We start from the raw sequence: 12,330 nt of genomic DNA, 5'->3' as shown, positions 1-12,330 counted from the left end.
ACGTCCAGAGTTTTGCAGTCTACTGCAAAGGGCCCTTTGGTGTGCCTGCCAGGTGATGCTCATGGGCCCCACTTTCCAGGTATTTAGGGAGAAGGTAGGAATGCATCTCTTTTGCCGAGCTTTTGATTTCTGAATGATTCTCTTGTGTAATTTTAAGAGCAATTTTATTTGCATTATTTACAGATTACATGTTGGTGTGTTTTGAGGCACTTAGACGGTAGAGGAAACAAAAACTGGATAGACATAAAGCCACTAAGAAATGTACAAACGTAAAATTAGAAATAACTATAAACATAGGTTATACCTTAAACCTTAGTGTACTAAACAATAGAAATAAATATAACCTAAACTTTGAAAATCACTAAGATTAATTGCCCAGTTATACCATAAAAAAACAGAAATGTAGCCACAACAGTGTGTGTCTGAAGCACCAGTGCTTTTGTGGTTTTTTTTACATCATCAAGGTGCTTACTTTGATAACATACCAACTGAAAATTGGAGCAATGTTATGCCATCGAAATTAAGCTTTAGGATAAGTTTCAGCTTGAAGCTAGGTCAAAGAGATGTAGGATTACCCTATTCTTAAATCCTCTGAGGGTTTTTGGCCAGAGGAGAGATTTAGAAAGACCTCCAGGGGCCACCTTAGCAGCAGAATCCAAAACAAAGGAGAGATGGGACAGGTAGTTGCGTAGCTTTGTGGCAAGCCAGTGGCTGATGAAACACAGGATTGTTCCCATATGAAATCCTATTTCACACACCAAAAGAAATGAACTCTGTTCTTATTCCTACTTGTGGTAATGCCCAGAGACAGCAAAGTAAGTAACAGTGGGACTGGAATACTCCTGAGAGAGCTACGAAGTAGCCCCTCATCCACATCAAATGGTTGTCTTCCGGCATTATCTGTTTCTCATAAAATTAAGACACAACAACTTAATTACTAAGAACTGTTTTAGTAAAACCTTTAAACTGAGTTCCACAGTAAACATTTTTACAGAAAGAGTCAGAAAAAGGAATCAAGAAATTCTACTAGTAACTGAACTGTAAACAATTTTCATCCTTGCTTTTACACCAAGTTCCTTCGTTTTACTAGACTTTTAGGAGTGAACTTCTATATCCATAGTAACAATTAAACAACACACTGTTGGCAACTATATTGTTAACTGGCACACATGCAGTTAAGAGCCTGAATTCTTTTAGTTTTGCAATCTCAAACAGGAAAACAGCTTGGCATCAGTGTCGTTTCTGGCATTTCAATCTTTCTAAGAGTAGATAATGAATAGTTGAGAGCCAATGGAAGGAACAGCTTTTGCCATGGCCTTCAATTTTCAGCATCTGCAATTAAATTAAAAGCAAGCAGTTTTAGATCTCAAAATAGAAGCTATGACAATCCACACGTAAGAAGTGTCAGGCAAACCAGTTTGTTGGCCCCACAACAGCCATTACCTCAAGAAAACATTACCAATTCTTTACAGTTAGCATGCTTACAGAGATAGGCAGGGCAAACAAAGCGTCTTAACCAGAATGAGGAGCAAGCACAGAATGTGTCTTATCCATACGCAATGGCCTAGAGTTAACAGGGGTTTTTTTTGTTGTTGTTAGTTGCGAAGTCGTGTCCGACCCATCGCGACCCTATGGACAACGTTCCTCCAGGCCTTCCTGTCCTCTACCATCTTCTGGAGTCCATTTAAGCTCACGCCTACTGCTTCAGTGACTCCATCCAGCCACCTCATTCTCTGTCGTCCCCTTCTTCTCTTGCCCTCAATCTTTCCCAGCATTAGGCTCTTCTCCGGTGAGTCCTTCCTTCTCATTAGGTGGCCAAACTATTTGAGTTTTAGCTTCAGGATCTGGCCTTCTAAAGAGCAGTCGGGGTTGATGTCCTCTAGGACTGACCGGTTTGATCGCCTTGCAGTCCAAGGAACTCGCAGGAGTTTTTTTTTAGCTATCCAAAAAGCTGGAAATTTGTTGAGACTTTTGCAATCCACTTGAACAAACCAAGTTCTGTCAAACCATTGTTTGACTTAACTCCAGGTTGATAAATGCATTCCTAGAAGACTCTTTCTAAGCTACAGTTTGAAGCAATGGTTGAAGCACTCAAGAAAATTGTTAGGATGTAGCTCTCCCCTATTCTTTTCCATATTTGGCCTAGTGAGGCACAGTAGTTCAGATATTGGAAGTCGAACAGAGAGCACCCAATTCGAACCATCCCTGCCAAAGGAAGCTCAATGGGTGACAATGACTAAGCTATTTATAAGGTTATTATTCTGGGGAAAATAGGAGAGGGTGTTATGCAAGCTCCCTTCAGCCCTTGAATGAAAGATAGGGTATAAATCAAATTAATGAATGCAGACTAATGTCTCAGACTAAGCTGCTCATAAGGATATGTTCTGAGGAAAAATAGGAGGAGAGGGTCCTACATGCTCCTTTCAGTTCCTGGATGAAAAATGGGGTATAAATCAAATTAAATGAATGCATAAATATTTATATTTGTCATGGAATAACTGTAATCTCAAGGCCCAGTCTTTTGGGAGGTAGGAAAGTTCCATACATTCTCTGCTAATTTCTCACCTACCACTCCCCGGGTAGAATTAGAATTAAAAATATGAAACAGAGGGTAGGAGAAAAACAAACCTGGAAATATAGTGAACATAAAGTGATTATGGTATATATCTGCATTTAGTAAAATCACAATATTTGCTGAAAGAACAGAACAAGAACAGAAATATTTAGCTGGGAGTCCTTTACAATCAGATCTTATCTGTATCTGGCCATTTGCAATTCTCAAATGTTATCCTTAAGTTGCAGTAGGATATTTGAAAAAAATCAAGCTGAATGACATACAAAGGAACAACAATTATTTCTGCAATTATGTTATTTTCTTATAATATTTTTTCATCAATCTATTTTCCCTATTGGAAAAGCTATTAATGGTTGATAATTAACTATTATGCATTACCTTTCAAAGCACTTTCATGGTAGTTGCACAATGTCTAACACAGAAGCATTGATTGCTTATTATTTTCTACATGTTTTGGACTTCAACTTCCATTAAACTCAGCTAATGACAAAACCTCTGGAGGGGACAAAATACCTCACACCTTTGATCTAATAAAAGTCTTAAAAATAACTTACTAGAATGCAAAATAAATGTACATTTGGTCTAGTGATCAAATAAAAGCCACAGGAACCTTGTGGGGGGGGGGAGTGATCATGCAATATTGGAATTCAACATTATGGAAGCACAAGCAATAGAACACAGCCAAACTAGTGTCTTGGACTTTAAAAGAGCTAATTTCAATAAACTTAGAGAGACCATGGGAAGAATTCCATGGATGAGAATCCTAAAGGGGAAAACAACTCAAGAAGCTTGGGAAATTTTGAAAAGTGAGATAATAAAGGCCCAGTCTAGTACAATACCAACAAAGAAGAAAAATAACAGCTCTCAAAAGAAACCAGCATGGCTGCATAAAGAACTCTCTGATAAATTGAAAGATAAAAAGGACAAGTATAAAAAGTGGAAAGAGGGGCACATAACTAAGGCAGAATATCAGCAAATAGCCCGTGCCTGCAAAGATGAAGTGAGGAAAGCTAAGGCTCAAAATGAACTAAGGCTTGTGACCAAAGTCAAAAATAACAAAAAAAAGCTTCTTTCAACATGTAAAAAACAAGAAAAAAGTTAAGGAAATGATTGGTCCATTAGTGGGGGAAAGTGGCAAGAAGGTGACAACCAACAGGGAGAAAGCAGAACTATTTAATTCATTTTTTGCATCTGTCTTTACACAAAGGGAAAAAAACAGTCCAATCTATCAAAAACAGTGCCACAAAAAACAGAATAAAAACACAAGTTAAGATAGGCAAGAAAATGGTAAGTGAGCACCTGTCCAGCCTAGACAAGTTCAAAGGTTCTCAAGGAACTGGCCGATGTGATCTCAGAACCACTGAACTGTATTTTTCAAAGATCCTGGAGCACTGAAAAACTACCAGAGGACTAGAAAAGACCTGATGTAGTTCCCATCTTCAAAAAAGGGAAAAAAAATAGATCCAGGAAACCACAGACCTACCAGCCTGACCTCAATACCTGGGAAAATTCTGGAAAAGATACATCAAACAACGAAGCAGCAAACACGTAGAGGCAAGCAAAGTCATTACTAAAAGCCAACATGGGTTTGTCAAAAACAGATCATGCCAGACAAATCTTATTGCATTCTTTGATCAAATGACAAAATTAGTGGACCAGAGGAATGCTGTGGATATCATTTACTTGGACTTCAGTAAGGCATTTGATAAAGTAGATCACAACCTACTACTTGATAAGACAGAAAAATGTGGGTTAGATAGATGGATTCATAGCTGGCTGACTGACCGTACTCAACATGTGGTCCTCAATGGAACTGCATCTATATGGAGGGAAGTGTGCAGTGGAGTGCCCCAGGGCTCTGTTCTGGGCCCAGTGGTCTTCAACATCTTCATCAACAATCAACAAACTCATCAAATTTGCAGACAATACCAAGCTGGTAGGAATAGCCTACACTCCAGAAGACAGGGTTAAGTTATAGGAGGATCTGGACAGACTTGAACACTGGGCGCTATTCAACAAAATAAAATTCAATGGTGAAAAAAGTAAGGTTCTACATTTAGGCAAGAAAAAACAAATGCACAGGTACTGTATAGGTGGTACCTTGCTCAATAGTAGTAACTGTGAGAGGGATCTCGGAGTCCTAGTGGACAATCACTTCAATATGAGCCAGCAGTGTGCTGCAGCTGCCAAAAAAGCCAACACAGTGCTAGGCTGCATTAACAGAGGGATAGAATCAAGATCACGTGAAGTACTAATACCACTTTACAATGCCTTGTAAGGCCACACTTGGAATACTGCATCCAGTTTTGGACACCATGATGTAAAAAAGATCTCTGTAGTCTAGAAAGAGTACAGAGAAGAGCAACAAAGATGATTAGGGGACTGGAGGCTAAAACATATAAGGAACGCTTGCTGGAATTGGGTATGTCTAGTTTAATGAAGAGAAGGTTGAGGGGGGACATGGTAGCAGTGTTCCAATATCTCAGGGGCTACCACAAAGAAGATGGAGTCAAGCTATTCTCCAAAGTGCCTGAAGGCAGGACAAGAAGCAACGGATGGAAACTAATCAAGGAGAAGCAACCTAGAACTAAGGAGAAACTTCCTGACACTTAGAACAATTAACCAGTGGAACAACCTGCCTCCAGAAGCGATGAATGCTCCAACACTGGAAGTTTTTAAGAGACTGGACAGCCATTTGTCTGAAATGGTATAGCGTTTCCTGCCTGAGCAGGGGGTTAGGCTAGATGACCTTCAAGGTCCCTTCCAACTTTTATGATGTTGATGATGATGATGATGATGAACAGAACACTGGCCTTTCCATTAAATTCCTTATGCTGTGTGGTTGAAGCATTACTTACATAGTAGCATTAAAGATAGTCCTTGTTTAGCGATCATTTGAAGTTAGGACAACCCCCCCCAAGGAACCTATGATCCAGTTGCAGAGATCTGATAGTGGTGTACACACACACACACACAGCGGCTGCATGACTGCATTTTGGTGTTTGGCAACCGGTTCACTGCTACAGCTGGTTGCAGTGTTCACAGTCACATTATGCAATTTATGCACCAGAAACTGGCTTTTTGGGCTGGTTTCTGGCAAAAAAAACCCAACACCTGTTTGACCACTACAGCATTTGTTTAATGACTGTGGCAAAGAAAAAAGTTTGAAAAATTGGGTCAGTGCCTCAACATTTCATTGTAACTTACAATGAAAATTCCAGGATCCATTACAGTCGTAAATCAAGGTTCTCTTTCATTTGCCCCAACAGGAAGAACCAACTATTTTTATTCAGGAAGTCCCTAGGTCGCAGTAGAGAGCAACATCTAACTCATTTAAGGGCTGAGAAGCTATGTTAACATGTTTCGTAACATTTCTAATAATAATAGAGTTGGAAGGGACTTTGGAGGTCTTCTAGTCCAACCCTCTGCTCAGGCAGGAAACCCTATTTCAGATACAAGGAGCCAATGTTAAAAGAAGAGCTTCACATGTAGCCCAATGTTTATTTTTCCAAAGTAGTTGAAAGGTAATCTTAGCCGTAATTTAGAACAGCAAGCCCAGTATAAAGCTAATTCCAAGGTAGTTCTTGACTTACGGCCGTTTGGAGCTATGATGGCATTGAAAAAAGTGTCCTATGATCCGTCCTCAAAGTTACGACCGTTGCACCGTTCCCATAATCACAATTCGGGTGCTTGGTAACCAGCTCACGTTTATGACAGTCGCCGTCTGCTGTGGACAAGGTGGAGCGACGGTCGTAACTCACCCTTTTTCAGTGCCATTATAACTTCAAGCCATCGTTAAATGAATGGTCATCAGTCCAGAACTATCTGTAATGAGATGAGAATAATTTATTCGACACGTACTTTTTCTTAAAAAAATGTAGAGCAAATCTGATATATAACTCCCCCCTATGCTTATCTTCTCCAGATAGTTCAATTAGACAAATTAATGAAAAAGAAGAGACATTTGGATTGCTCTTCTAAAACACTGGGCTTAATGGAGCATTTTAAAGTGAAGAGTGACTCTTAAGTTACTTTCAATGACACTCAAATGCTGATGTTGTTAGTATTTCCTTAACTAGCTTATGCAAGCTAAGTCACTGTCTTGCATTCCACTGTAAACGCTCTAGCTTTACACAGCTAAAAGGGAAGCTGCCTTGCACTAGTGCAGGGGTAGGCAACCTTGGCTCTTTTCATAAAAGAGCCAAGGTTGCCTACCCCTGCACCAGTGAGACCAGTGGAGCTATATTCTGAAAAATGGGGTTTTAGTTAAGTTCAGGGATTAATTTAATCTTAGTTTTAATCGTTTTTAATTGTATGTGATGTATTTTAACTTTTAATTTTCCCTGTAAACCGCCCTGAGTCCTACGGGAATAGGGCGGTATATAAATTTAAATAAATAAATAAATAAAATAAATAAAATAAAAGTGCAAGAAAAAGATTGAGGGATTGAGTGAGACTTACTTCTTGCACATATTTCCCCAGCTCAATTCTTCCTTTAGGCTGAATAGCTCCCCCCCAACTTTTTTTTTTGACTACCCAAGGAGACTGTCCTACGGAAAATCCTTACTACGAACTCAATTATCTTTTTTCTTCATTTCCTTCAGCACATATGCAAATATGCATGTACCTACATGCCAAAGAAAATTATCTATTACTTTTTCCCAAACACATTTTCATATTTCATATATCCACTCTCATCTATGGTAAGCTGACTTATAGAGTAATTTAAGTGGCATACATCTGTACAACCAAATCTACTTTAGTTTTATATTGGCTTGACATCTGATCTGAGAAATTGGAGGAGGAACTTATTAAGCAATCGGCACATAATTCGCTTCTTCCAAAGTTTAATGGCTGGAATCTTTTGATTAATGGATGCCACTGTCTAAAGCAAGATCAGAAAAGCAAAAATCCCAAGATAATCCTCCCATGTCTTCACCTATCCCAATGTTTAAATGGCAAATGTAGAAGGACACCTTTGCATTTATGCCACATATCTTTAATTTGTCAGAAGAGGAAACTAATTGCATCCCTATGAAGTAATCTTATTATTTATATTTAATTTCCAACCAATGGTGTCCCAGAGAATATTCGTTGCAGGTTATTTTTGCAAATACAATCTCTGGCACACGCACAAGGAGCAACCAAAGTTTTAACTGTTCTGAGGCCCAGTTTGCACGAACCTAGTCACACGCTATATAACCAGGAAAAAGAAGCACTGGAAGACCTTTGCGTTCTTCCTTATATCTGATTATAACTTTAGAACTGGAAGAAACATTTTGTCACCTCAGGGATAGAACAGGAGAGAGAGAGAAAAAATGATCTTAGTCCAGTCATTCCCCCTTGTTCACACCCAAGGAGAGACAAGAATAACGATGCAACATATTCCAGATTGTTGCAGCCTATGACGGCTGAACAGGGACAGGCTCTGCAAACCAAACCTAATGCAGCTGCTCTCCTACCAAATTTAACAGGAATTAATCCTAAAAATCTAACAACTGTTAAGGTACTATTTATCCCCCTTCTTCTCTAGCACTTATATTTCAATGCAGCTGTTTCAGAGAAGTTAAGGGTAGATAGCACCCTCTCTTGTCCAGTGAGACAACAGTAATGAAATAGAACTCTTCTCCCATGACAGCCACATAAAGGTTGGATTCCACTCAGTTGGCTTAAACCAGGGGTGGACTTCAACTCCCAGAATTCCTCAGCCAGCCATGGCTCAGCTTGGAAACCTCCCCCTTTCCCCTCAGCATGGCTGGCTCAGGAATTCTGGGAGTTGAAGTCCACGAGTCATAAAAGAGCCAAGGTTGCCTACCCCTGGCTTAAAAAGATCATTGATGCGGTGGGGGCAGCGTATTGTGCAAGCATACTAGCTAAGTCTTAGGCCAGGGGTAGGCAACCTTGGCTCTTTTATGACTCATGGACTTCAACTCCCAGAATTCCTGAGTCAGCTGACTCAGGAATTCTGGGAGTTGAAGTCCATGAGTCATAAAAGAGCCAAGGTTGCCTACCCCTGTCTTAGGCAGAAAAGGCTTCTTGTTAAACCCACCTCCCCCCTTTTTTTTACCATTCAATCATGCCTGATTCTCAAGATATTGCCTAGGCGGGTCCCTGCAGTTTTCTTGGCAAGGTTTTTCAAAAGTGGCTTGCTTTTGCCTGCTTCCTAGGGCTGAGAGAAAGTGTGACTGGCCCAACATCCCCCAGCAGGCTTCATGTCCAAGGTGGGACTAGAACTGCCAGTTTCCCAATTTCTCAGGATAAATCAGTAAGACTAGTAACTTGCCTTCTATTCCTGCATCAACTGGGACGAACTGAGCAGCGTAACAGTTTTAAAGTTTATTCATAATCTGCCTATGTCAGGGGTAGGCAACCTTGGCTCTTTTATGACTTGTGGACTTCAACTCCCAGAATTCCTGAGCCAGCTATGCTGAGGTTTCCAAGATGAGCCATGCTGGCTCAGGAATTCTGGGAGTTGAAGTCCACAAGTCATAAGAGAGCCAAGGTTGCCTACCCCTGGCCTAGGGGAATAGTTCCCATAAACAGAAACCCTATTCATTTGAAAACCAATTTCATTTTTTTCATATTTCAGTGACTGATTTTCATAATAAGCATTCAGTCTGAAGACAATTAAAATTAGCTTGTTCTTGTAAAATCGTATTTTTAAACATTCATATCAGTTGCATACGCAGCTGGTCCATGTCTTAATTCTATGCTGCAATCCTTAATCCTTAGCAGAGACAGCTGCCTCTCCTCAAGGTGAACTGATAGTATATTACTGTACAGGTAATCCCCCTAGTTGCGAGCGTTCACTTAATGCTTGTTCAAAGTTACGTGATGAGCACCCGAAGTTACAAATATTGCAGGACCACGGCAGTCGTCTGCCCTTACGAGCGACTTCAGTGGCATTACAACATTCACCCTATTCCCCCCCCCACTCCTCACAACTGCTTCCCCCTCCCTTCATGCCCTGCCGGATTCACTTACCTTGCAAAAATCCTCTCTGCCGCAGTTTCTTTCCCTTTGAGGGAGAGGAGAGTCGGCTTGGAAATGTGTTTCGCGCCGAGAATGGAAGTTTCTGGAGCCCGTGATCTCGCACGAGTGTTTGAAGTTGCGCCAAATCAGGGACCTCAGAAACTTTCAATCTCTATGTGAAAGGTGCCTGTCTCCTGCTCCTGCTCCCAACTCCTTTCTGCCTGACAGCAAGCCTGACGCCTTCAACTGAGGGAGGCGGCCAGGCCCCTCGCACCCACGTCGAGTTTGCCGGAGCTTGCTGCGCTGGGGGAGAATTTGACCCCGTTGTCCCCGGAGCCCTCCGCCAAGTGGCCCAGGGGAGGCTTCTGCATGCCTCCGGAAGTTGGATTCAGCCCTTGGAGGACTGCACCAAGCTGATGCTGCCCGGAACAGAACTCCCAAGGGCCTGATCCAAGCCTCGGAGGCGTTTTCCTAGCTGTTTGCACCAGGAATGGAGGGGTGTGTGTGTGTGTGGGGGGGTTCTGCATGCCTCTAGAGCTCTGTTCAAACTAGGTAGCATCATTGCTGCTAGTAAGGAGTGCCGTTTGCTGTCAGCTTAATATTCTGGTGGCTTGCCCTGTCAGTGTTAATGGGGGTGGTCTTAATTCTTTGGTTGGGCTGTTTAGAGTTGGCTCTTTGGCAAATTTCTTGATTGGAGTATTGTTCACTTGACTGATGGTCTGAAGTTAACCTTGAAATTAATCTATGCTGATCTGTGTGCTGATTGCTGGTGAAGAAGTGTTTGGGTCTTTCTGCTCTCTTCTGGGCTGGGTGACAGTCTCTTTCGCATAGCCTATAGATGTTGTTAACGTCTGTGTATGTACTGATGGCTGATTTGCCCGAGTGCCAGGCTTCTAGAAATTCCCTGACATTTTTGGACTTGGCCTGGTCCCAATTGGCCAAGGCTTGGTCCCAACTGAAACTATGGTCAAATCTGTCTATGTGTTGGGAAACTAAAAGAATTTTCATCATGTCTTGGGACCGCTAGTTGGTGTTCGTGGAAGTGTTCTGCCAGTCTTCTGCTTGTTTGTTCTACATAGCATGATAGCAGTCATAAATAATGACTTTATATGCTCAGGCAGATAGGTATTTCCATCAGATGTTATCAATGAATAATAAACTGTATTATTAACCTTAGGTTAAGTGCATACGTAAGTCTTCCCGGGTTCTTACCTATTTATCCATATTGGACAGAGTTGCCAGCACATACTACACTTAGGTTATAGGCTTTGTTTTTTTTTTAAGAAAAACCACAAGATTTTAATATGAAACACTCTACTGCATGGGAGTGCTTTATGGCACACAATCCAAAGTTTACTATGCAAGTTTACTATACCATTACTTACAGTTCTTCCACGGCAGAATGAAAGGCAAAGTTCTAGGAGCCCGCAGGCCTGAAGCTAGATGGCTCCTATGTTGTATTATTGGGTTGGTTCTTGGACTGGGGAATAGAAAAAAGAAAAGTTCATGCTCCTGCTTTTACGTAAATTTAACTTTTTTTTTTAAACAGGAGGAAAAAAATAGTAATATATAGGTAGTGGTCACTTAACAAGCATTCATTCAGGGGCCATTTGAAGTTACAACAGTAGGGACTCAATGGTAGTTCTTGAAGTTATGCTTGTGCAGCACCACATGATCATGTGATTGAAATTCAGGTTACTTGCATTGGACTCCCTGCGCCAGCCATCCACCCCCATGTCTGCTTCTTTGGGCTACCCTGCCCTCGGCCGCCTCTGCCTATCCTGGGCTGCTCTTGGCCAACCCTGCACCCTTCCCCTGAGCTGACCTTTGCGGTCTTCTTCCTCTCACTGCTGAGGAGGGGGGGATGCCTAGCCCAGGGGTAGGCAACCTTACCTCTTTTATGACTCGTGGACTTCAACTCCCAGAGTTCCTGAGCCAGCCATGCTGAGGGGAAAGAGAGAGGTTTCCAAGCTGAGTCATGCTGGCTCAGGAATTCTGGGAGTTGAAGTCCACGATTTATAAAAGAGCCAAGGTTCCCTACCCCTGGCCTAGCCCTTCGCGAGGCAGCTGTTGGCCACGCCAGGCTTTCTTCCCACCAAGACATAAAAACTTTCCTGCAAGGCTTTGGAAGATTTCAAAGCTTCGCAAGAACGCCATATATGCAATTTGGGCAAGGGGCAATCACATTGCACCGGGTGAGCAGAGACCAGGGCGAGAGAGAGACAACCAGGGTCCCTAGAGGTCACAGAGTGTAAGGCAGCCCAAAAGGGCAGAAATGGAGTGTGTGTGTCTGTGGTGGGGGAATGGCTAAGACTGGGTTAGGGTTCTTGCCTAACAACCAGTGGGGTTCAATTAACACCAGCAATAGAGAACGTCTGGATTGCCGTTGATATGTGAGGCGGTCATGTGACCCTGTACTTTTTTTTAAAAAAAATCCCATTTATATCCCGCCCTTCTCCGAAGACTTAGGGCGGCTTACAATCTAAGAAGCACAAATCAATGTGCTTAGCAATACTTTACTTTACAGCAGTATCACTTAGAGACAGAAATTCCAGTTCCAAATGCTGTCACGACTCAAGGACTACCTGTGTTGTTCATTATTCCACAATTTTTTAAAAAGTTCTTGTAGGTCAGGACTAATACCTCTGTATGATCTTCTGTACGATAAACAGATTTGCCAGTGACATCTGCTACAGTTCCACTCGGCATATAATTGTGCTATTTCCAGTACTCTTTGTACAAGCAAACTGAACAATCTCTATTCACTCTCACACACACATTTT

The 12,330-nt window shown here is 41.7% G+C and overlaps 1 protein-coding gene across 1 annotated transcript in view; it reads right to left on the bottom strand.

The window, feature by feature from the left end:
- Positions 1–305: 305 nt before the first annotated feature.
- The window catches only part of GTSF1 (gametocyte specific factor 1), a 34,939-nt gene continuing 22,914 nt past the window's right edge, over positions 306–12,330 (bottom strand). The window contains exons 7-8 of the mRNA XM_081321235.1: positions 10,933–11,027; positions 306–1,332 (exon numbers count right to left, since the gene is read on the bottom strand). Coding sequence (XP_081177361.1) covers positions 1,319–1,332; positions 10,933–11,027 — 109 coding nt within the window. The 3' untranslated portion in view covers positions 306–1,318. The remainder of the gene's footprint in view (positions 1,333–10,932; positions 11,028–12,330) is intronic.

This window comes from Vipera berus (assembly GCF_964194415.1).
Source record: "Vipera berus genome assembly, chromosome: 2".
NCBI lineage: Eukaryota > Metazoa > Chordata > Lepidosauria > Squamata > Viperidae > Vipera > Vipera berus.
This window is presented reverse-complemented; position numbering and strand designations above follow the sequence as displayed.